At 41.3% G+C, this 26,665-nt stretch overlaps 1 protein-coding gene across 1 annotated transcript in view; it reads right to left on the reverse strand.

Moving 5' to 3' along the window:
* The window catches only part of ARFGEF3 (ARFGEF family member 3), a gene marked incomplete at its 5' end in the record, with an annotated part of 132,306 nt that overhangs the window by 72,936 nt on the left and 32,705 nt on the right, over positions 1 to 26,665 (reverse strand). Inside the window, 2 exons of the mRNA XM_084227681.1 lie at positions 8,621 to 8,689; positions 24,508 to 24,639. Coding sequence (XP_084083807.1) covers positions 8,621 to 8,689; positions 24,508 to 24,639 — 201 coding nt within the window. The remainder of the gene's footprint in view (positions 1 to 8,620; positions 8,690 to 24,507; positions 24,640 to 26,665) is intronic.

Consider the following 26,665-nt stretch of genomic DNA (forward strand, 5'->3'; position numbering starts at 1 on the left):
GAAAGAAGAAGAAATATCTTTGATAGAGGAAGACTATGAATGACTACGAATGCTTACTGATCCCATTAGAACTAAAAATACATTTGATTATTGCCCCAAGTGTAAATGCAAAGTTGAATCACAGTAACAACCTCAGGCTGTTTTCTATTGTCTCTGAAAAAGGTCTTATTTGTAAGACAGGTGAACAGCTGTAAGAGGTGTGTATGTGACAGGAGGGATTTCATCAAGTGGGTCCTGTGTGGGTGTGCGCACATGCATACACACACACAGACTGATCTGAAGGTTTTTTATTATTTCTAAGAAATATGTCTCTTAAGTCTGATCACAAGCTTGGGAAGAAGGAAATTTGTTTTACTTTTGGATCTCAACTGAAAGGGAAATTGTTTTAATAATGTTCAACATTATTAATTATCAAAACCACAAGGAGACATTCCCTCGTACCTGTTAGAATGGCTGTGATCAAAATGACAAGAAAGAGCAAGTGTTGGCAAGCGTATCAAAGGAACCCTGTATACTGGGGAGAATGTAGTTGGTACAGCCACTATGGAAATCATTATGGAGGTTCCTCAAATGATTAAATTAGAACTACCACATGACCTGACAGTTCCACTTATGGGTGTTTATTTGAAGAAAACAAAAACACTAACTCAAAAGGATATATGCACCCTCATGTTCACTGCAGCTTTATTTACAATAGCCAAGACACTTGGGAAACAACCCAAGTGTGTACCAATGTACAAATGGAGACAGGAGATAGAATATTATTTGGCTATAAAAATGTCATCTTGCCATTTGCAATAAGGATGGACTTCACAGGCATTATCCCAAGTGAGCTAAGTCAGACAGAAAAAGACAAATACCATATAATCTTCCTCATATAATGAACTGGAAAAAAAGGAGGAAAAGAAAAGCCAAACCAAGCTCACATAAACAGAGAACACATTAGTAGCTACCATGGGGAAGGGGGAGGTGGTGGGGGAAAGGATGGAGGTCAATAGGTAAAAAGAAAAGGAAAAAAGAGTTGTGTCTCAATAACTTCTTTGCAGCTTTCCCTGATGTATATGATCCCTCTAGAGTCAATTTTTTTTCTATCCAAGGGAAAAAAAGAAAACTAAGTTTCAAGGAAACACATGGAAAACTGTCACATCCTCCTTCTCCCATGTTCTTCTTGGCTTTTGCTGGTGCATTAAAATGGATCGACACCTCAAGCCATAAATTCCTATACCTTCCAAGAAAAGCCTCTGCTTGGTCTACAGAGGCTCTATTCAACTCTGTCCTATAAACCAGCCTTATAAGCCAGCCTAAGTTGAAGTAGAGGGTCCCGCATTGTTCTATGTATCTTCTAAGTCCACATGCATTCTTCAAGAGCCAAGCAAGTTAGAGGTTAAAGAGGGGTATAGAAATCTCTTTCAAAAGGACTAGTTTGCTCAAACTCCAACTGGCAGTAAGTAATCAAATAAAACACACACAAGAGGAGTCATACCAATTAGTCCAGAGACAGGTGCATAAGGAAAAAAAACAAAGAGTTTCTGGAAGGAAAAGATGAAAAGCTCATTAGATTCATCATTTCCTCCCTCTGGTGGCCTCCTCGTTTGAAGAAATGGTCCAGCTTCTTTGACCAGTCTTCTTGCCAGAAATGGAGCTACTTCCCCCAGTTTCACAGAGTATACAACAAAATACCTCTGAGATGAATGGATCTGGCCATCTGTATGTTTTCCTTTTAGACTTCATCTGGAATTATCTGCCCCTTAATTGTTAGACTATTTTATTTGATGCATGTCTCAGAAATGATGCTACCATACTAAAGTTAAGACAAAAGTATGACTCAATATCTCAAGGGTTTTAAGTCAGCCCAATAAAAAATACTTTAGTGACTACTAAGACCATTAAACCAGAATCTTTGGTGGCGGGTTTTGAGCTCAGTGTTTTTTAAGCTCCCCAGGGTAAATAGTTGAAATAAACCAAACTAAACTCCAGATTCTGTGATAGTCATATAAAACTCAAAAAAAGTATCAGTATGTAAAAATTATCAAGAAAGTGGAATTAGACGAATGGTTTTGAATCTATGGTTACAAAAAAGCAAAAATGCATCAATACTTCTGCTTCACATGTAAGAGCATCACACAGCTATCACTGAACTGCCTTCAAGTTCAGTGTGGAGAAGCTATGAAGTTCAGTCAGTTGCCAGTGTTATTATGGCAAGATTCTACTAACATTATCCAAGACTGAAGGTAGCCAGGAAGCAATACAGCATAATGGTCCACAGCACACATCTCAAATATTAAAAGACTGGATTTGAATATCTAGTTGTAGATCTTGGGGAAGCAAATTAACCTCATTTTCTTTGTGATTTTTTTATCAAGCGTGGTTGTGGAAAAGATTAAAAGAGAATGCACACAAAATGTTACTTATTGATATGCCATGGACAGTTAACGGCTGGTAGCTATTATTACTGACCTTGCTTGGACTGAGGGATAGATGGACAGAAGACGTGAGAGATGGAAATCCCTGAGAGTAAGAATCTTAAAGAAAAAAAAATGTCTTTGAGACAGACTTTTTTTATAGAAAAAAGTCTGACAGCATGCTATAGAAGCAAAAAACTAGAAGTTTCTCATGAGTCAACAGATCAAACCAGCAAACACATATTCACAAACTAGGCTTTCTCACTTTGATAAATCTCTCAGAGAAGCCTTCAGCAGGCATAAGAAAATGCCCCAAATCTTCCCAATGGAACTATCTTCAAATGAGCTTCATAGAGTTTCTGGCTATGGCTTTCCCCTCTTCAGTACCTCAAGAGCTTTGCAATTGTTATTCCCATAGCCTTTTTCTACCATTATATCAAAGTAACTATTGTTGGAAAACTCAACATAGATGCTAATTTGGGCATAATACTAAGAAACATCTTGGATCCAGCTTTCAACCTATGAAGAGAAGGATTATGTGTTCATATGGATTTTTGATGATAAATATTTATGTAATTGAACAGAAAATATGTCTAATATTTCATAAATGTCCATTTTAAACTGGTGATACTTCTTATTCTTTCTGCATCGTGAAAGACCCATGGAAAAACTATCCATGGCAAAGATCATTACTGCAGCTTAATGAAGTCAGAGACACAAAGGAAGTACATTTTGAGAGCTTAATGGTCCCCAGCCCTATGGGGAAATAGCCTCATTTTTCACACTTAAGCGCACATGCCACTTCCTGTTCAGGTTCCATGGCAGCATTAAGCAATACTCTTGATAACAGTCAATGCACACAGTGAGGAGGAGGAGAAAAGTGTGGATTCCTTCCCAACATTTCTACAGGGGTTTTAATGGTTTATTTTAGAGTATTTTTATAAGTTGTTTCTCCAACCTTTTCAAACATGATAATAAAGAACTTTTTTAAGTTAGACTTATTTTTATGAAAAGTTCAAAAGCAAGCTAGAAAGGTTCCAGGACCTAAGTGGTAGTTTTAGGCTGAAATATCCTGCTTTAAAAACAGAGATATAGGGCCTCCCCCGTGGCGCAGCAGTTGAGCGCTGGGCTGCGAAGCTGCCCACAGCCTCTGCAGTGCCAGTTCAATCCCCAGCTGCAGGCGAGGGTCCCACATGGCACACAGACCTCTCCTGCCACCCGCTGCTCCCCTCAGCAGTGTATTTCGTCAGTCTGCCTGTTCTGTTTCCCACTCTGGCTCTGGTGAATTCTCTCACGCTCCTGCTCTTCTGACTGTACCCAGTGCTTGTATAAATAAATAAATAAATCTTTAAAAAAAAAATAGAGATATAGATTTTCAAAGACTAAATTAGCAGGCTAAAAGTACTTGAGAACCTGCAAAATCAATGAGTATTAATGAATCTACAGAACATTTTTTTTGGTGGTAGTAAAACTCTTGTAGTTAATTCTTTTTGTTGACAGAAAAGCATTTCTTAAGCAATATTTATGATGTAAACAAAAAGGTCGGGGTTATTTTGCAAACTTGAGGAAATTGAAATGAAGGCCTGTAAGGAAAATGTTTATCCTATTCTGTATATCTGAAACAATGATTTCAGATGATTCTACTATTATCCTTTATAAAAATCTCTATAGATTATTCATATAGTAATTTAATATTTTAGCTACTGCTTTGTATGTCCATAATCTGTTGCTAGGCTTTTCATAGAAACAGATCTACTCCATGCTTGTCTTTTGTCATATTGGCCTGGGGTGGAGACATGTTCCCCCATTTTTAGTGGATGACAGTGGGCCTTTTCAGAAGGAGTAGTGAGGAAGTGTTGAAATTGATGTATACCAAGCACAGACAAATGGAAAGGTGAAAATATGGAGATGCTTTGATGGAAGTAAATGAAAGAGAAGATGGGTGGGGTTTAGGGAATCAAAAGTTTGCACACTGAGAGGATGCTTCTGTCATGTGGAACCCCATACTCAGGGGGTGGGGGCTTATATTAATCATGGCAGAGAATAAAAATAGCTCTCATCCAGGTTTTATGTTCATAAACAGTGCAGATCATCTTAAAATTATTATATAATATTTACTTGTGACACTAATTCTCCAGCTTTAACATGCATTCATATGCACCTGAGGATCTTATTACAAATGCAGATTCTTACTGGTAGGTCTGGGCTGGAGCCTGTGGTTCTTTCTAACAAGCTCCCAGGTGCTACCAAATGCATGTGATCAGTGACATCACTTAGAAGTTTAAGAACGTAATGCTTTAGCTCAATATGCTTTTAACAACCAAGTTTAGTGGGACAGAAGAACTGCCATCAGAGTAGTTATTCTTAACTTGACTTCTACAGTTGATTCTCTGCGGAGTGTTTACAAAATAAGTATGTCCAGATCCCTCCAAAACCAAATATTCAGAATTTCTGGAGCAATCCTAGGCATCATATTTTTACTAATACTTCCCAAATAGTTCTAAAGGTGCAGCCTTGGATGGGAACAACTAACTTAAAACTAAGGCCGCCTTTGCAACTACAACTATCCTATATGTGTTAGTTTCAGGATGGCAAAAAGGAAAAGTCAAAGTTTAATCAAGTAGCTTAAAATAAGTCAACCTAATATAGGAACCTATGAAACTTATTTTAAGCATGTGTCCTGATCCATAATCATCATTACCAGTGAAGAGATTCTCTAAATAGATTTATTTTAGAGAAAAGGAATAAAAGAATAGGTGAGCTTCAACACTATGTCTGCAGGGTATTATTCATACCAGAATATGGTTTCAGATGAGGGTGTACAGTCCCTTGGAGGCTCAGCGCCATTTACACACAGGTGAGCATGAGGATACCTGCAAGGTGGTCCTTCCCCAAGCAAGCTGATGACATCACATGTTACATGGTGCAAACACTGATGTTCAGTCACAATGACCAGTCTGGCATCCTGGTTCTTTGCATCATTTCCTAATGGTGTGACTTATGCAAAGTTAGTGACCTTCTCTCTATATCAGTTTCCTTACCTGTAAAATATGGATAACAATATTCCCTACTTCACAGTATCATTATGCAGGCTATATGATGTAATACAGCTCTTAGAGAAACGAAAATAAACAAATGAGACTACATCAAACAATAAAGCTTCTCTCAGCAATAATAGGCCAGTGATAGTTTGTGAACTACAATCACTGAAACAAAAAGACATGCTACTGGATGGGAGAAAATATTTGCACATCATACATCTGACAAGGGGCTGACAGATCTAAGATGTACAAAGAACTCACAGAATGCAACAAAAAGAAATAACCAAGTCAAAATGGGCAGAAAAGGACATACTGCTCCAAAGAAGACACACAGATGGCTAACAGACACATCACCATCAATGTTCTTACTCAGGAAATGCACAAAACCACAATGAGATTACCATCTCACCCCCATGAGAATGGTCCAGATCAAAACAACAGAAACAACAAGTGTTGGCGAGGATGTAGAGGCAAAGGAAATTGTTGGTGGGAATGTAGACTGGTCTAGCCTTTATGGTTTGATATACACTGTAAGTAGATGACCATGTATATGGATAAGCTCTTAGAATAGTGTCTGGCATAGAGTAAGTGCTAAATAACTATTAGGTACAGCTACAGAACAGTGTCTTTGAGTTTTTATATTTCTCTCTTATCACACCTGACACTGTGGTTTGGCTCCATTTGTTACCTTCACACTGACCTTCTACTAGGAGCTCTTTCCAGCCAGGGGAGCTCAGGGGGCTGCAAGTGGGACATGTAGAAGGAGCAAACTGGTTACTGTTCTCTCCGAGAGGTGGCCCAATTAATGACTCCTCCTTTCAAGGTCCCTGCCAGATGAACAGTCAGTGGAAATCTGTCCACCATCATCCAACCAAAGCTCCATAACAGCAGCCGCTAACAATGATTATGTGTTGCGTGGCTGGACCTGCACTAAAAGCCTTTTAAGCGGATTCTATTTTTCTTGGGTAATCAGTGCAAACTCACTGAGATAGGCACCATTAGCTCTGCTTTTACAGGGAACAAACATGAGGCCCAGCGAGGCATCCAAGGCCAACAGTGCTGGGGTGGTGGGGCTGGGACGCCCGCTCTCATTACCACTCAGATGGATTGTCATCATCTTTCCATCACTGATGAACTTATATTTTCTTCCAAAAAATTAAATTTTATTTTTCCTTATAGATTTTACTAGAGACCATTGGTTCTGAAGTTCTCCGTACCTGGACTGGCCTGTTGAGTCTTTACTCTGGCCTCCAGACACCCCCAGTGCACACCTTGATGTGGGTGGACCACAGCTGAGTGTGTCCATCACTGAGGAACTACATCTTGAGTCTTTCAGATTTTCATTCAAAACCTGACTCCTGTGAGGATGATAAAGGCAATCTATTCCTCCCCCCAGGGGGCAGCCTGGGAGTCCCTGGTAGCACTCCCACTTTGGACCCACCATCAACTTATGGTCCCCCGATCCCCAGCTTGGAAGCAGTGGGGACAGCTTGGCAGTGACATGCTATATTTCCCCTCTCATCCTTCACATGGCAAAGCCTGACAGGTTTCTTCTATGCCAATCCGGTGTCTGGTTATGAGAAACTATATATATCATTTTAAAAGCAAACCTGTATGAAGTACTCAAACTACTCAAATTCAGAGAAACAGAGCAGAATGGGGCCTGCCAGGGGCTTACTGGGGGACTGGAATGAAGAGTTACTATTCAACAGCTAGACAGCTTCAGGTCTGCAAGAGGCACAGGCTCTGCAAGGAGCTGTGCTATACCGAGCCTGTGGTCAACATTACCATGTTGTGTACTTTAAAATGTGATACAGGGTACAGCCCATGTTGTGTTCTCAGCACAAACAAACAACAACAACAACAACATAGGAAATCTACCTACAAATATAAGAGCACCCACAGGTATCTCATAAAACTCAATTTAAAAAATACTGCTAGCTACTCTATTTCTTTACTTATATCAAGTAAAATATGGAAAAGTGTTGGTTCTATCAACATAAACACTCACCAGAGAATTCATTTATATTATAGTGAGAAAGAGAAGTCAGCTAATTGCTTTTTCTTTTGATAGACACATAAAAATGTCCTATGTGCTCAAACATAATTTTTCCTCAATTTTCACTCTTTGATGCCACACAATACCTTGAAAAGCATCCGATTTCTAACTCAATAAAGATACAACCTATGATAATGTTAACTATTTGAAGTAATGGATGTGTTAATGAGCTGTGGTGATTGCTTCACGATGTGTATATGTAAATCAAAACAACAAGTTTTATGCTTAAATATATATTTCCCAGTCATTTACACCCAAAAATGATGAGAAAAAGAAACTGTACTCAAAGCGCTTACCATCCTACTTGGCACATTCAATAAACGGTAATTATTACTGTAAAGAAAACACACCAAAAACTATTCTAGAGCGCTGTAGTTATACTTTCTCTTTTCCTATGATGACAAAATTCAGAAAATCATTGCCTTTCTGAGGTCTGAAGGGATACCCTTGTCAAAATATGAATCCTGAAGATATTTTCAAGAATATGAAGGAAAATTATTCCAAGCATAATAAAGTAGTTTTGGAGAGATAATAGTTCCAAAGGCACAGGCCACACAAGCAGAAAGCCAAGTTTTCTGTGGACACGGTCTTGTGAGGGCTGGAAGGCACCTATCACTCTAGTCTGCAAATGCAGATGGAAAAGAGAAGCCTTTCTAGTGACAGTTACAAATGCATTCTTCAGGGTTAAGGAGATGGGGATGAAATTTAACCCAGACACATCTCTCTAAATCTTGTGCTTGGTTTCTCAAAAACCATTTTCTAACATCAACTGCTTTTCACTTAATCTTAGAATAAAAATATACCAAGAAAGCAACACACAGAGGATACCTAGGTACAGCGACACAGGGAGACCCAGTACTGTTATTCCCACGATTGAAGCCCCCAATTATGCAAACCAAAGCATGCAGAGCATTATGACTGAGAAACAAGGGCTCTAGACCCTGCTTCCACAGATCAATTCCTTCATGGAAATCCCCCACAGTAGCCATCAGAGAAGGACTCGCCCTAGTGCTGGGGCTCAGCTCCACCCCAAATTTATCCCAGAGGCGGGGTAAAGCAGCCATAGCAGACAGCACAGACACAAGCAGCACTGGGGGACAGGGAGCAAGGGTACTCACCTCTGCGATCTTCAGCACTGCGCTCCCATTCAGGTCAAAGGTCGGGGTGTAGGTGATGCAGAGTAAAACCTTTACAACCAGGAAGGAGGGGGAAGAGAAAGGGCTTTAAACATTTAGAAATTACTTTTCCACTTCACCTGCATTTGTGCAGTCCTGTTATGATTCCTTTGCTCTTTGCTTTTTCTGTTTCTTTCCATTTTACCCATTGCTCTCCACTGACCACACATCGCCCAAGGAAATACTTTAAAAAGTAAAGATGGTTAACTTCCCCCCAAGGGAAGGATTTGGTCCTTGAAAGACTGGTCTGAACAAAATTCCTCAAAGACTGCAGGGGGTCTGTTCAATAATAAAGGAAACCAACCAGCCAGGCTCAGTGCCAGACAATGAACATGAATTATCTAAATTGATATTTTTAATAAGTGAGATTATAACTGCACTCATCTTACTGAGAAGGAAAGCTTAAGTTCAGAACAATTAAATATGCTGCCCAAGGCCACAGAGGTAACAAACTGTGGAGCTGAGAACTGAATCCAAATAATTAGACTCCATGCCCTAAACCACCCGCAATAGTCTCTCCTCCTAGACGCATGTGTCACTGCTCTTTTCTATCCCTTCCCCTTCTCAAATCCCCATGAGACGAGAAATTCCCTTGTGGACTTAGACTTCTGAAGACAGCAGAATGTCTATCTTGAGGATGGGGTAGTGAGCACAAAAAAAAAAAAAAAAAAAAAAAAAAACAGACTTTCAGAAGACATTTTCTTCTCTAAATTTAAAATGTGGAAGCTGAAGATATGCAATTTTTTTTTTTCATTTCAATCAAAGTTTCTCAACCTCAGCATTTAGACATTTACTGACATTTTTGGCCAAATAATCTTTTGGAGGGTGTGGTAGGGTGGATTTATTTTCCTCTTCCTTCCTGGAATTTCCTTCAGAACATTGCCCAGGTTTAAATATTCATTAGTCTCAGATTCCCCTTATTCTTCAAGATATAGAGACAAAGAGTCAATGACATTTGCGAGACCTCTAAGGATCCTTAAAATTGCACTTCTACTTGTAAAGCTTATCAAAGCAAGCCCGTGGCATTTTAAGAATTGCTTCTAATTTTGGAGATGAGGCCAGAGACTCCCCTTTCCTGTGAGGCTGTGACTTCTCCTGCTGGATGTCCCAGACATAAAGCACCCATGTGGCTGTTATAGGGCAGGGAGAGGGGCACCCCAGACCCTGCAATCCTGCCTCCTCTAAATAGGTTCTGCCATCCACTGCATCAACACAAAACATATAAGACTTTAATGGGAAGGAACTTTAATACAATTAGGAAACAATACAGGAAAGGCAAAGAATACAGTTTCTAAATCAAGCACCCAAAGTTACCATCCCCTCGTGGGCAAAAGTCCACCCAAGCAGGATTGGCCCAGAACAAGGCCCCAAAGCCTGCCATAAGTCTAAAGCACCTTCCGATGGGGACCCAGACAGAAAAGGATCATAAACAACCAGACAAGTCTGGAAGGAAAAGAGCAAAATCAAAATCAAGACAAAAGCCGCCATTGTCACCTCCCCACGGGTCTCTCACCCACATCTGAGTTACCCAGTCCACAACCAAAAGGCAAGCGCAGTTTCTTTACATGTCTCTTGGCTCCATGCGCCTCCTCCAGGTCTCCTTCTGGCTCTGCATCCTGCTTCCTTCCTTCCTCAGTCTCCTCTGCAGCTTCTTCTCTCCCTGCTCAGCTCCCCCCTCCTCTGGGTGGGGCAGGAAACCTAGAACCTTCCCCTTTCCTGGGGACTACCCTGTTACAGCTCCACAATCCCAAACCCAACTGCCTGCAGCTAGGCAGCACTGGTAGCCTTCTGAGGACCGTCCCCACGTGATCCTGCTCAGTCCACGAAGAGAGCAGAGACCTCGCCATCATGCCCGATGCAGGAGGATGTACACCTAACCCCCACGCCCAAAGGAACAATGGTCACATGAGACAAGGAATCTCTCCCAGTCTTTCAGTCTGAGTTGTTAGCCAAGCCAGCCCTAACAATAACTACCTGCTCCTTGGAGAAAGCAAGCATTATGTATTTCAAAAAATAAAGGGATTAGTTGCCAATTTTATTTTATTTTAAGATTTATTTATTTATTTATACAAGCACTGGGTACAGTCAGAAGCGCGGGAGGGTGAGAGAATTCACCAGAGCCAGAGCAGGGAGCAGAACAGGCAGAAGGACCGAAGTACACTGCTGAGGGGAGCAGCGGGCGGCAGGAGAGGTCTGCGCGCCATGTGGGACCCTCCTCAGGTGGCCGGGGAGCAGCCGGGGATCGAACCAGCGCTGCAGAGGCTGCGGGCAGCTTCACAACCCAGCGCTCAACCGCTGCGCCACCAGGGAGGCCCCCTTAGTTGCCAATTTTAGCCAAAAGGTTAGATAAGTTAACTGTGAGTCTGCTCCTTGGTCTTCTGATCATGAAGGTGCCTGATATTCAAGAGCGGACTCCAGTTAACAATCACCTCGATGTCAGGCTGCCTGAAAATTTATGGGACACTGCCCTGTGGGCTAACAGGAAAAGGATATTTTGTTTTTCAGTCACTATCTGTGGAGGCCAGGGTCTGGTAAGTTTGGGGAAAGTCCACGTCTTCTAATGCCTGTGTATTTATGGGCACCTGTACCTGAAGCCCTCCTGTCCTTGGTTCCTCCCCTGCCTGCTACTCAGGTTGTTCATTTGGCGGGCTTCTTTCAGGCTTCAACTCAAATGTCACTCCCTCAGAGAGGCATGAGGCCTTCCCTGATCGCCCTTCCTATAAAATGTCTCACATCTCCTTGTTCAGACGAGTATTTACTCAGAGCATGCACCAGTCTCAAAACTACTGGCTTATTTACTGATTTATAATCTTCCCATTACACTATGGCATCTAATAAGCATCTAAAGGCCCCTGAGCTTTCTTTTATGATGCTTTCTTACTCGGACATTTTGCTTCCTCACACAGCTTCCCTGTCTTGAATTAAAAAAAAAAAAGATTTTTTTTTTTGTTCTGGATTTTCATGAGTTTTTTTTTAAGGATTTTATTTATACATACAAGAACTGGGGTACAGACCAGAGGTGTGCGGGGGGGTGAGAGGATTTGCCAGGGAGAATGTGTTATAGAGCAACCCCAATATTAAACGGGTTCCTGGCTGTGGGTCCTCACCTGAGCACTTTAAAGGGACTTATGAATACTCTACTACAGACACACGCAAAAGGGTTAATAAAAGGTTTATTTACAAGAGAAAAAGAAATAGGAAAATATACAACTCAGGGAGAAAATAGGGAAATAAAGTCTTTAATGCGTCCTACCCGATCCGACGACCTGGAAACCCAAAGTCACTCTCAGAGCTGGCCGGATGCTGTGAGCTGGTGGAGAGCCAAAAATGGAGAGGGCCCCCCAAAGCCCACGTGTCTGCCTTTTGTATCCACCTGGCTGCTTAACCCCACCCTCAGGTCCCAGCCACCTTCCCTTGGGTGGTGATGGGATTTGGAGTTCCCAGTGTCTTTGGCTTTGAGCTGGGGTGGGGGTGGAGTCCACAAAGCCTATGTGGAATTTGCTTTGGGACATCCTTTTCCCCCTAACAAATGGAGAGCAGAGCAGGCAGATCTACTGAAATACACTGCTGAGAGGAGCAGCAGGCGAGACAGGTGAGGTCTGCTGCATCACGTGCGTTGTTCCCTGGCAGGGGCTCGAACTCATGCTGCTGTGGCTGCCAAATAGCTTGATAGTGCTGTCTTTAACCCCTATGTCACCAGGGAGCAACCCCCCCTTTTTTAACATCGATATATCATGGCAGGTGGGTGAGAGGGTATCAGAGAGTGGCTGGAGGAGGCGGAGTTTTGCAGAGGTGGTTAATCAGATGGTCCATCTGGGTTCTTGGTCTTTTAAGGATTTACAGTAAAGACAAGAAGCTGACAGCTCACAATATGAATACAATGGTGGTAAATATTTGTATGAATTGGTTAATTATTGTTACTTAAAAGACTGACAATCAGGGCCTCCCCGGTGGCGCAGCGGTTGAGCACTGGGTTGTGAAGCTGCCCGCAGCCTCTGCAGCGCTGGTTCTATCCCCGGCTGCTCCCCAGCCACTGGAGGGGGGTCCCACATGGGCGCAGACCTCTCCTGCCACCCACTGCTCCCCTCAGCAGTGTATTTCGGTCCTTCTGCCTGCTCTGCTCCCCGGCTCTGGCTCTGGTGAATTCTCTTACCCTCCCGTGCTTCTGACTGTGCCCCAGTGCTTGTATAAATAAACAAACAAATAAATAAATAATTCATTTAAAAAAAAAAAAAAAGACTGACAATCAACTTCCTGTCTCCCATTGTTCCACACATTCATGCTAGGTATGCAAGAGTAAGTTTGGAAAGAGGTTTTCAAAAAACAAGCCAGTTTTCAGTAGGCTCTCAGAGCTGCTGTTGTGAGTAATGGCTGGTGGAGGTGGGAATGGTGCCTGCGGTGAAGTCTTGGTGAAGGGCACTAAGTAGGTGGTATTTGGTCATTGACGTTCCAGGTGAAGAGAGGGGACTCAACTCCCCCTACCACAGGAAAGCCCAGCAAATGTAGAGGGAGGCCTCTCAGCAAGAGCCTGAAGGAAGTGAAGGATCCCTGCACCTAGCTCAAGCTGATTCTGTTCAAAAGACCTTTGAAGAAAGGTTTGCCACTCCTAGTGTCTGGCTACCAATATCCCAAGACTCCCTGATCTCTATGCAAAACCCAAAACAATGAAAAACAATGAAAGGGAAGTGAAGCATTAACAAAGTTGGTTCCTTCAGCTCATAGTTGATTTGGAAGCACAGCAGATTTTAATTACAAAGCTGATGGTGCCCAAGGCCCCCTGTAACTCACATGATACATAAAAGGCACTGAGACTTGAGAGGATGATGCAGCAGACAGAAATGACTTACCAAAAATGATCAGTGAAGAAGCAGTTAATGTGTCCAGTGCCTCATAAGCATTAACTTGCTGTATAAAACACAAGACTGTTGTGGGAAACTTAGGATAACAGCAAATTAATTGAAAGTGTCAACTGCATAAGAGGTTAAAAAGTTTAGATTCACATTCTGAGCACGTTAGCCTCAAGGAAAACATGGAGGGCAACTGCATTAAAAATTCATCCCTAGCAGGGTCCTTAAAGCATATTGACTAAATTATCACCAAACAGCAGGAGGACAGGCAGCATCTCAAAATCTAGCTTGCTGGCACTGCCTCCATAAATGAGCTAAGAGGATAGAGAAAATATGCAGAAAGACTTCCATGAAAAGGAACAGCCATTAAAAAGGATAACAAAACTCTCAATCATTAAAAATCATTAGCTAAATAGTTACCACATACAAGAAGCAACCCTCCATTTAAAATGGAAATAGAAACCCTGATAAAAAATAAAGTTAGACTAGAAAGTGAAACTGACTTACGGCAAGAATTGGGCACATGTGATAGGAATCTGGAACAGAGGATAGGGGTGGCAAGATAAGTTCTAGATCACAGGTGTGTGCTTCTGTCCAAGAATGTCCTGGAATTCCAGGATTACTGGATTATAGTCAGTTGTGATGCATTTCATGGGGGAGTATATCAGGGTCTAACACATAGTTCACGAGCTGTATCCTTTTCCTGTATTCACAGCACTTGAAATTTAACAAGTTGCAACACACATAACTAATCAATTAAACTGAGGGAGGAAAACAAGGATCCCTTTGTTATAGGACAGGGAGAAGGGCAGCTCAAACCCCGCAAACCTGCCTATTCTAAATGGGTTCTGCCATCTGCCGCATCAACACAAAACATATGAGACTTTAATGGGAAGGAAGTTTAATAAAACCAGGAAACAATACAGGTAAGGCAAAGAGTCTAGTTTCTAAATGAAGCACCCAAAGTTACCCATCCCCTCGTGGGTAAAAGTCCATCCAAATGGGACTGGCACAGAGCAAGGCCCCAAAGCCTGCCACAAGTCTAAAGCATCTTCCAGTGGGGACCCACAGAAAAGGGTCAGAAACAACCAGACAAGCCCGGAAGGAAAAGAGCAAAATCAACATCAAGATAAAAGCTGCCATTGTCACCTCCCCACGGGTCTCACCCACATCTGTGTCATCCAGTCCACGACCACAAGACAAGCGCAGTTTCTTCACGTGTCTCCTGGCTCCATCCTGTTTCCTTCCTCAGTTTCTTCTGCAGCTTCTCCTCTTCCTGCTCAGCTCCACCCTCCCTTGGTTGGGGCAGGGAACCTCCCCCTTTCCTGGGGACCACCCTGTTACACCTTCAAGAAGCACAGTAATTTGGGGATGCCAGCCTACTCAAAGGGCACAGAGGACATAGAAACATACAGAATGAACAAGGAATACTTCTTTCACTTTCTGAAACTACCGAATTAATCTGAATTTACACATGAATGCTTCTTGCAGTGATTATACTTTTATTCCTCCAAGTGCCCAATGTTATTTATAAATTAAACCCAAAATGAAACAGCCTACTAAAACTCCAGATAGGAGCTGAAAGTTTGAGTGCAGCTCACAAAAGGCCTTGTCTTTTCCTGCTACATGGAGTGGAGCATTCTTGTGAAATCCTAAATTCAAGGCACATTCCAGAACTCCACACTTGTTCTGCTGAAAGTTTAGCTTTGTTACTTATTACACATTTCCTTCTGGCCTCTCATGTATATTGGCTTGGAACTCAAGCCAATTAAAAGTAATTCCATAATTCCATCGTTTTAGAAACTATTCAGGTCTATTTTTATTCTGTCAAGTCAGGCAAAAACATGGACAGAAGATGGAGTGACAAGCATGGGAATATTGAGACACCAATATCCAGCCCCTGCACATGCAGCCTCGCAGTGTGAAGTGTTGAAGGTGGGCCCTGGCTGTGAGAGAGAAACAGATTGTTCCCCAGGGTCCAGGTACTAACAACAGAGCAGGCTCAGACTCCTGAAGACAGCAGAAAGGCAGAATATCTACCTTGAGAATGGGGTAGGGGTGGAAAGCACAAAGAAATCAGACTTTCAGAGGACATTTTCTTATCTAAATTTAAAATATGGATGCTTAAGATACACAAGTTTTTTTCTCATTTCAATCAAAGTTTCTCAACTTCAGCACTATTGACACTTTTGGTCAAATAACCTCTTTTTCTGGGGAGGGGGATGGATTTTCCTGTGCATTGTAGCATGTTAGCAGCATCCCCAGCTTCTACCCACTAGATGTCAATGGTCCTCCCTCCCCAGTTATGACAAACACAAATGTTTCCGACATTGCCCAGTGTCCCCTGGGGGGACAGAACAGCTCCCAGGTCAGAACCAGTGTTTCTGATTATTTACACTTCACATGCCTTGAAAGAGCTGAGAATCTCTGCCTCCAACCCAGATATAGACTCCAGGACTTCCAGAGGGGATGTGGGTGAGCCACCTCTCCTTCACTGAGGTTCAGAGAACTCCCATTGCAGATAACAATCAATATAACCATTGAGCTACAACCTCAATGGTTATATTGATGTAAAAAAATGGATCAAATGATTTTAGTGCACGAAACTTCAACCCCTTATGACTTAAGTTGACTTACCTTAGACTATGGTGACAGAGAATTGCAGGAACCACTTTTTGGCTCAACTCATCCCAAATCTGGCAACTGGCTATTCTGAGAGATTATCTTAGTCAACAGAAGATTTTGCTAGCACTCCTGAGTATACAATTTGGAAACATTTCAAGTTGCTCAGTTGGTTTATGATCAGTCTCAGGTTCTTTTCTGGTCTTTATTTTTTGGCCACAGGAATAAGTCTGATATTCAATGACATTCACCAAATGTGCACGTGGCACCCAATTCTAGGAAAGGCTCTACCAGTGTTACCCACAGATAATATACTTATTAAATTATAATTCACTTGAGCAAAAAAACTACCTAATTTATTCTTAATTTTTTCTCCCTCTAAACTCTCATAACTCTTTCGACCAACTGGAGTTCTAATCTATTTCTAAAGCCAACATTTCTCTTAAGTTTCGGTCCTTAATTTCAGCTTCTACACATCACAAATGAATATATGCAATTCCATGAAACTCATATCAACCTCGTTAAGTCTCTAACATGGTAAACAACTAACACTTCTTGCTCAAAAATTCTTAATTATGCAGTCACTAAAATTATTCTTAGGCCTCCCCGGTGGCGCAGCGGTTGAGCGCTGGGTTGCGAAGCTGCCCACAGCCTCTGCGGCGCCGGTTCCATCCCTGGCTGCTCCCTGGCCACCAGAGGAGGGTCCCACATGGCGCGCAGACCTCTCCTGCCGCCCGCTGCTCCCCTCAGCAGTGTACTTCGGTCCTTCTGCCTGCTCTGCTCCCCGCTCTGGCTCTGGTGAATTCTCTCACCCTCCCGCGCTTCTGACTGTACCCAGTGCTTGTATAAATAAATAAATAAATAAATTTAAAAATAAATAAATAAATAAATAAATCTTAAAAAAAAAAAAGAAAAAATTCATTTAACAAATCAATATAAGTAACATCTAAGAGAAAACAAAAGTTAAATAGGTTCTCTTTTCTGGTTTAGTCTAAGAAAATTATTTTGACCTAATCTCATAGCTGGATTTTTAAAAGTAAATTTCACCATTACTTTTCAGATTGATACCCTTCCTTCTTCATTTCTTTTCCTCTCAAGCTTCCTCATAATGTGTACCTCATCCTAGACAGTCTCCTGTATACATGAGCTTTTTGATAATTTTATTGCTAATGGGTACACACATGGCAAACAAGCCCCACAAAACTGTTTTTCAAGGGCTAACACCAACCTAATTCTATGTTAAACAATTATAAAGTGGTTTCAAAATATCCAAATTACATGACCTCTTCCTAGTAGAATGGGACAGAAACTTCCTGGCATAAATAGTGGGGTATTTTCTGTAGAAAATGGCGAATGGTTAAGACTAGGTGAATAACTGATATTTAATAATTAACAAAATTCTTTTAAGGAGTGAACTAAAATTCAAAACTAGTGAATATAATGAGTTTTTTTAAAATCAAAAATATATCAGGAAACACTCTTTTTCCCATTACTGTAGAAGAAAATTGACCTAGTATAGGCTGTATAGAGAGGGGTTATAGAAAAGAGGTGAGAAGAAACTCCCAAAGGTATTTCTAATGTTCTGGTTCACAATTTCAGTGAGTTCACAGGCATCCGTGTATATGCTATAATATTCTTTTCAAATAACTGCAACAAAAATAATAGTTTATACTGATCCTATGGTACATTGTTCTAATCAGTTCAGTTACATGAACTCATTTAGTAAGACTCATTACAATCCTAGCAGGTATACATCATTAGTATTCACATTTTATAGATCAGGAAATTGAGCCACAGGTAAATTAAGTAACTCTCCCAAGGTCACCAGGCATTCTAACTCCAGAAATTGTGTTCCTATCACTCTGCTACCACTCATTTTGAAAAAAGTTTAAAGACAACAAAACCCAATTTCAATGTTTCTTACAACATGCCATTCTCCTCCTCCTGTAGATGCTCTTGGCCATGTAAAGGTTCTTCAGAAAATTCCTAGCTACTGCAAGAGAGTCCATTCCTTCATTATGTTTCAGTATTCTTCAGAAGCCATCTTACCCATTTGACCTCTCAGTTCACTCCAACACAAACCTGGAAAGTCTTCTCTACCTATCTAATACCACATATCTAAGCACCTCAGCGCCTGGCCTTGCTACAAAGCCTTTCCAGAATTTACAAATGGTTGACAAGAAATTACAAATGGTTGCCAGCAATACTGTGTGCTCAGCCAAGCAACTAAAACAGTCCAACTTTACCTATAAAAAGGGGTCTGATAAAAAGGGGTCTTTTGATCTATGAAGTTACATCAGTTCTGAAGTGCAAATCCCTACAGAGCTTTATCTTTAGGAGCTCACACAGATTATCATCTATAACTACAATTTTAACTTTTTTTGCACGTTGTTTATCCTAGCGGTGTGTCTCCTTCTCTCCAACAGCCAATAACTAACAAGCAGTCAGTAAGCCATGTGCCAGATGCTCTGCCACACACCAAAGGGATAAGAATACTAACAATATGCAATGTGTTCCTTGACTGACTATTGAACTTTTCCACATGCCTGAATCAGAAGTGTAGGACTGAGTAGTGGGAGAGACTACAATGTGCAGTTTACCCAAAGAGGCCACTGCAGGGAGCCCACTGGCTCCTGACCTCACAGGTCTCTGATGCATCACCACCCCTTCCCTCTGAGGAAAATGCTGTCTAAAAAGAGCGGGAGGTGGTGGAGGGGGTGATGTGATAACTGCCTCCAGCTGGGGAAAAATAAGGTCACATTTGATCCTCACATGGTAAGTGATGGTGGCTGACTGCTAGTGATCTCTGAACACCCCCGCCCTTTTCAAAGAACAGAACTCTGGGCATACAGCTGCCCAAAACAGAGTATAAATCCCAGCCTTCCTTACAACTGAGTGCTGCTGTATGGCTAAGGCACAGTCGGTGGGGTGCAAGTAGGTGTCTATTGAAACTTTCCTTCCTCCTGCTGGATGCCTGGAATGCAGACGTATTAGCTGGGGGTGTGGCATCGTGGTGAACCACGAAGTAGGGAAACAAAAGCCAAGAAACATGGCTCTCTGATATGTGGTTCAGTCAATACTGACCTAAGTTTATGTGAAAGAAAAATAAACTTCTGACTTGTTTTAGCTGAAACCAACACTAATTAATAGTTATCCTTTCTCTAATCCTACCCTCCTTTCCTAGCTGATGTTTTCTCATTTATTGGGGTAGGATTGGTTTACAACACTGTATAGGATTCAGAGGTAAAGGGTCAGACCTCTTCAGATGTATGTTACCCCCCACACCACACCCAGCACCAAGGTACCCATGGTCCTCCACCCTAGTCCACTGTGCCCCTGCATGCTTTGCTCTCCACCCTCCCCCTCTCTTGCGTCTCATTTAAATGTTATTCTTTAAGAACAGCCTCTTCTGGCTTCCTTTTCTTCTGGCCTCCATCATGCCCCATTAAAAATACTTTAAGCTGTCTAGATTTTTCTTTCATTGCATTTATCATAGTTAGTATGTATTTCTACAGCTTCCTAATTTTTGCCTCCATCACTAGCCTCCAAACCAATAAAAGTTCTGTTTTTGTTTAGTTTCAGATTTACTTCACCATGGGATCTTCTGAGCCTAGCAGAAGGCATGGAACACAGAAAGCAAATATTAGCTTTACAAATGATTGAAAGAATTGGAGAATCTTTACCACTTTTCTAAAACACCAGAACATCCACAGTAAACATAAGGATTTTAGCATTTATACTTGCTTAACAATAAGAATAAAGTTTTACAGCACCCAGTGGAGTAATTCTCAAATATATTCTAGTGGCAGGATGCTCAGTAATGGTGGTGCCTAAAAGAAACTGATCGATAGTCTGAAAATTTCTTATCACAAAAAACAATGCACAAGCTATTTAAAGGAAGATCACATTTCTAAATTTTCAATGTTTGCTCATACTTTTTCATATATTTTTATTGTCTATCTAATGTAGTCATACCAAAGGGTAGATAAACATGGGGGGGGATTCAGAATTTTCCCCAAGTGTGTACAAAGCAGAAAAAGACTATTATTTAATCTTAGCAGCAAAAAGAGGAAGGGTTTTTGAGGACCATTTAGTTAGCAGAACCACATATTTTAGATGCTCTCTGTATTAACCGCAGAAATAATAAACTTGTAAGTCAAATCAACCTCCAGCAATGGTAAGTTCAGATATTAAACATTTTTCATGAAGCACACTTTTCCTTAATGATCGAGGCTGCGGCACACCTTCTAGTGCCCCAGTAGCATTAGGCTAAGAAGGGATTTCTTCTTGTTATGTGCAGGCAAGACATTAGCCATTTCATCCTCATATTTCACTAATGACCATTCCCTCCATAAAACATGCCAGGAAGACTAAAAGCTCTGGGTTATGAATCTCAAAACTCTACTCTTTGGATAAATAGCTCAAATATAAGACCTACTCTTAAAATACTTTTGAGAAGGGATTGAAAAGGCAACCTTCCATGTCACCTGTTTCTTACTCTCAGACCAAGGCACTGACTACAGAGCTGATATATTATTCAAAAGCACCCTCCCTCCTTTCTATTGTCATACCAGAGTCCTGTGTGGACATCCTGGAGCTGAGCTGTCCCAGTCCTACACCTGAGTCCTTCACCTTTGTATTGTTGTAGATGTTTTGACTTTTGTTACAAAATATAAAAATAGCTCAATGGTAAATAACACTCTCTTTCCCTCCCCCCCCCCTTCACACACACACACACATACACACCACACACACGCACACACACACCCCACCCCCAGCCAGAGCCATTAGCTAATTTGGTGGGAAAGAGATTATGAGTCTTTATACTTGAGTCTGGCTCATGTACCTAGTGAGAGAATACACTGTCGCAGGAAGATACAGAAAACACGCAGGACTCTGAGCCACTCCTAGCTTTGCCCCTTAAAAAGGGGCTGTGACTTAATGTTTCCAATCAATTATTAATAAAATGGAAATAGGAGAGCCTACCACCTAGGTGTCTTCCAGGATAGACTTGGAAGGTAAGTATCCCACTGTTTAAGAGCACAGGTCTGGCTCCAGGCTGAATTACAATTCAAACACTGGCTCTGCCAATTATTAGCTGTGTGATCTTAGCACAAATGCACTTGCTAGAGTGTCTGATGCATGATATTCAGAAATTAGCCGCTGCCATCTCTCCTTTGAAAACCTAAAGTATTCCATCAATATTCATTTCTAGAATTCAGAGATGCACATAAAATAAGATGTCCAATATCAGAACACACATCAAATGCTTCCTCGGTATCCGGTTTCACATTCTTCCATATCAATAAAACCAGACTATCCTCCACAGATAGGATGCTCACATCTCTGACATGCTTCTTAGAGGCAGGAGGCCAGATGTAATTCCCATCAGTCGAAGACTCAGTCAATTCTTTCAACTAATAACCTTGCTAAAGGTCATCCATCAAAAGAAGGCGGGGAGACGGGGGAGAGAAAAGAGTCCTAATTGCTCTAGTCAAAGATGTCATTAGTTATGTACCTGGCTCCTATGAGGTCTGCATGGCATTTACAGAAATGGCACAGACCACAGGCAAATGCTGCCAAAGCAGACAACCATTCAATCTAAATATTATGTAGTGCCAACCATATAAATGTTCCATTTAAAAGGTAATCTATCTTTAGAAAAACATCCTTTCTGATTCTTTAAAGTTCTGAAATTTTATTTGCTCAAGCTACAAAATATTTATGTGGATTCCATGGCCATTTCAATAAATCAAAGCTGCCTTTTCTCCCCCTCCTGTTAGATAATAAAACCATGTAGTTCCTTAGTCCCTTGACTGAGTGATCTAATCTCATTCCTATAATTTGTCAGATGCGAGCATCATTTTTTTTAACCCTCCAATTGAACATCTAGTGTCTTCTTTCTAAATGAGAACACTACCATTAGAATCTTGGGTTTCATTATTAGCTGTCTCTAATCTCAGGAAAGTCCCTAAAAGAGGAAACCATATTATTTTCTCTACAGGAATTTAGTACAATTGCTACACACTCTTAAGAGTGTGACATGGTTCAATTGCTCATGTTTATAAACACTAGCAGATAGCAAAACGTGAGTAAAATGCATGATACAGCTTTTTCAAAATAGCACCTAGGATTTGCTATAAGAATGTGCTATGCTGTGATTGGACAGACATAAATAAAAACTGCACAGTGTGATTACCTCTCCTCAATAGTGCAGTCAGCCCAACATCTGCAAATGCCTACCATATCTCATTTTAAAGGATTTCCTGTACCTACAAAATATCCATATAAGATGACAGAAAGATTTTTATAGGAAATAGCTCTGATAATTTGTGATCAGAGTGAGTTATGTTGAAGCACCAGGAATAAAGTAATATACGCTTCATATATAACAAATCCTTCATTTGGAGGAATTCTAGCCTTTCCTCTGCAGACTCATCCAATTTTCTTTTGACTTAAATATGACTTTAAGGAGAATGAGCAGTTAAAGCACTAAGATGGTAATGATACTAGCAAGACAAACTTACTGGAAAGTTTTTACTTGGCTCATTACAACTATTCTCAGACAAAAGGGTGCACACATCTGAAGATGACTAAAATTGGTACAAAGATTCATCACGCAGAGAGAAAGGGTATAAAGTTTATTATTTCCAAGCCAGAAATGCCGTAATATGAATATATGTCCACACCCAAACATGTAATTTAAATTTCAGAAATAGAAAGTGGTCATGGTGCCCTCACATCTGGGCTAAGCCAGTCAGACCACTATCTCCAAAGCGTCCCTCGATGCCACCAGTCACATCCCTCTGAAATATAGTTATCTCAACTTTCTAGCTGCTTGACTGAAAATTTTTGCCTAAAATGAAAGTATACTACAAAAAAATTAGCCGAAGGCTAGTTTTACTATGAACTGACATGTTCTTCCCCAATGCTAATGTTCAAAAAGCTGACCATAATAGCATATAGCCAAGAACCTTAGCTTTTTAAACATTTTGGAATTCTAATTGTAAATAATGGCAGCCCAGATTACTGACTCTCTTTTTTCTGACAATTTCTGCTTTCTTCCCAGACATTAATTATAAATACCAATGTCTATTCTGGTACCATTAGAAAGTCCATTATGAAAAGATCTTGATGATTTCCAGTAGAGTTAACATGTGCCAACTCCTGTCCTCAGCAAGGCTAGCAGAAGGCACTGCTGGGCTGGGGTGAGAAGGCAAGTGTAAGTTTCCAAAACAGGTGTTACTGTTGACACAACCATCAAACATCCTGCCTCTCCACAGCTCTTAGAAAAACAGGTACTTTCTCATTTTACTTTTTAATACAAATTCCTGTATTCCACAAAAAGCTGTATTCCTGGAGACTAACAAAAGCCTATGGGGTACATTCTCTTCATAAGACACCAAAGCTCACCCTCCAACCTTCTACATCCAGTCTTTTCTGAAACAGAAACTGAAATGCAGAGTAGTGGATTTTCTACCCAAGACAAAAAACCTTCAGTGCAGTTCCAGGAAGAAATCAATCATTAAATGACACCAAACCTTCTCCAATATGCCCCACACACATTGCTCCAGGAAGGAAATGGACAGGTGACATTACACACACCAGCCTGCAGGTTCTGTCTGTGTGACTCTGAGCAAGCTCTTGCTCTGGGACACAGATTTCTATACTTTTCTGCACAACTCACTGTTCACACGCAGGATGTGCACACTCCAGTCAGCAGGAGGGGCTCCCAATCATGGCGATTGCCAAGGTGGGAGAGAAGGGAGGGATTGAAGCCATCCCTAAGAAGGGAGATGGTGACTACAATGTGGGAAAACATTTCGCATAATTAGAGGAAAAAAAGGAAAAAATGATGTGATTATGATATGGCTCCCAAGGATGGTTCCCTGCTCCTAAACTGATTATTTTAAAACCCAGTCTGTGTCACTAAGTCTTTGGTTTGTTTTAACATAAACAGGCAGGCAGAACACACCCAAACACACTGGAACAAGAGGCTCTATCTACCACAAGCTGAAACTACTGCTCACACACATCGTCTTAAAGGTGATAAATACATTTCCCAATCACATTTGATACGCAGGATCAGGCCAAAATCTTCCAGATTTACTGAAATTGTACCTTTTTACTTAGGTTGTCATTTCTGTTCAGCAACAAGGTAATTCCACAGAACCATATGCAAGGCTAATGACCAAGCACCAAATTCCATGTGCAGGGTGAGCAGGCAAGACCACTGCAGGAAGGCATTGTCATGATCACAGTGAGTGCTGGGCTGGGAGTTGGGGGGGGGGTGGGGGGGAATTGTCCCATTCTGTCCCCAGGCCAGTGACGCAAATGGTCTGGTCACTGTGCCCAACCCACCTTCATCACTTCCACCTGCAGGTCCTCGTTGAGGGAAGGAGTCACTTTCACAGCATTCAGTATCTGATTGAGCAGCTGCTTCTCATCAGAGTTCGTTTCCATGGATACGAACCTCTCTTCTGACAGCAGCTTCTGTAAAGAGGCACAGGCAGTGATCACAGATAAGCTTTCTCTGCTGCCTTGTTCTGCAGTATCTCAGTGTGTGCTGAGGAGACTTCCTTACTGGGGAAGCACAGAGGGAGAGGCTGTCAGGAAGAAACCCATGCCATGTGCCGTTAAGAAGAAAAACACATCAAATCTCTAGTAAATTGGTTTTGGCAAAGACTTTGTCCTACCGCTAGATAATTCATCCTACTTGTTACAACCGAATGTGTAACATGGCAGCCATACGGGCTGTTTGGCTGCTGGGGATAGAGGATGATGGTGCCGAGGGGAGGCTAGCCCCTCACCACAGTCACACTCACACACACCCCTTCTGAGGGCAGCTGTGTCACAGCAGAGATGGTCTTGTAGACAAGTTCACTTTGCAGATACTTGCCTTTTGTACTTCCTAATGTGAGTTACCACTTACCTGGGAATGACTCATGAATCTATGAACCGCAATGTATTTTCATCAGAAAATGAACACCCCAGAAACCTAAAATAAGATGCCATTCCTTGGCATGAGGTCCCCCAGGGTCACTACACCTCACAGGACATCTTGTTTCTATTCAGGACGATTTTTATTTCTCACAAAATGCTCCCTTAGATTGAACCCAAACCCATCTGACTCCGATGTCCACACCCTCTTCTTTCCCTTGAGCCACACAGGTGAAGCTTCTAAAATATGTGGCGTCAGCTCTGAAGTTCATCTAAGTCCTTCTTCTCCACACTAGAATGCCTTGGGCACCTTTAAATGTTCTCAGCATGATATAGTTTCAGATAGTCTCCTGTTTAACACATGGCTTCCAGAGGATGGAACACCTCAGGGGAGGTCTGATTTAAAGAGGAAGGCCACCCAGAGAACACCCTAAGGTAAACTAGACTGCAGGTGACTGTGATGTGTTGATGTAGGTTCTTCCTTGGTAGAAACAGGTACCATTCTGGTGAGTGATGTTGATAATGGGGAGGCAATACACGTGCCCGCAGGCTGGGAATATGTGAGAAATCTCTGTACCTTTCTCTCTGTTTTATTGTAAATCTAAAACAGCTCTAGAAAAGTTAGATCTTAAATTAAAAGATAGCAGAAGGGAAAGAGAGAAACCACAATGGGTTTTTGGTGGCACCAAATCTGGAACTGCCCATCTGCAAAATTGTAGTTATGTAAGCTTAATGTGTTTATGGCTTAAAAACAAACACCAAAAACCCATAATGCATGACTTTAATTGCATTCTCAGATCAAATTGGTTTAGTTGTCAGTCACAGCATATTCTATGCTGACTCACCCTGAAACCCCTAATTCTCATTCACAAGGGCTGCAATTAAACTGTTCTCCCCAGTCTGTCCTGGGGCAGTTGATTTTTGAGAATCTAGTTAAGACTTTATATTTATCCATGTTAAATTTGTCCTGACCAATTCCATGTAGATTGCAGTCTGTGAAAAACTTCTGGGATTCTGATTCATCTAGCATAATAACGTCCTCTCTTAGCTGATGCCACTGGAGACCCAGAAAACAAGTATTTCAAACCTTCTTCTTAGGGGTCCCTGATATTTTTGTCCATATTCCTTCCAGTAATTTTTCACTATCATGTAGTGCAAGCCAGGGCACCCCCAAGTTACAGTTTATATACCAATCTGTTTTAATTAAGCAGATCAAGACTCAGAGACCCTAAAAATTATCTGCATTTGACAGAAGGTAACAGCATAGTAAAAGGAAGGCACACAATCCACCAGGTCACTGCAGTTACCAGGCTTAGAAAACCTTCAAAAACAAAGTTCCAGAAGTCAGAATGAGTGTTTAAAAAAATTTTTAACTAAATGGGAAATCTATATATTATTAGAAAAAAAAAAGGAACACACATGGCCAGTCAGAACCAACTCCCATTCATTTTTATGGTTGGCCCAATAACCTTAGGGAAAAGCAAAGAGCCTTTAGTGACACTGATGTGTAGAATTTTCTAATGCTACTGCATATTAAAACCTAGATTATGTAATTCCAAGCCACTGGGGAAAGAATGAG

Source organism: Talpa europaea (genome assembly GCF_964194135.1).
Source record: "Talpa europaea genome assembly, chromosome: 2".
Taxonomy (NCBI): domain Eukaryota; kingdom Metazoa; phylum Chordata; class Mammalia; order Eulipotyphla; family Talpidae; genus Talpa; species Talpa europaea.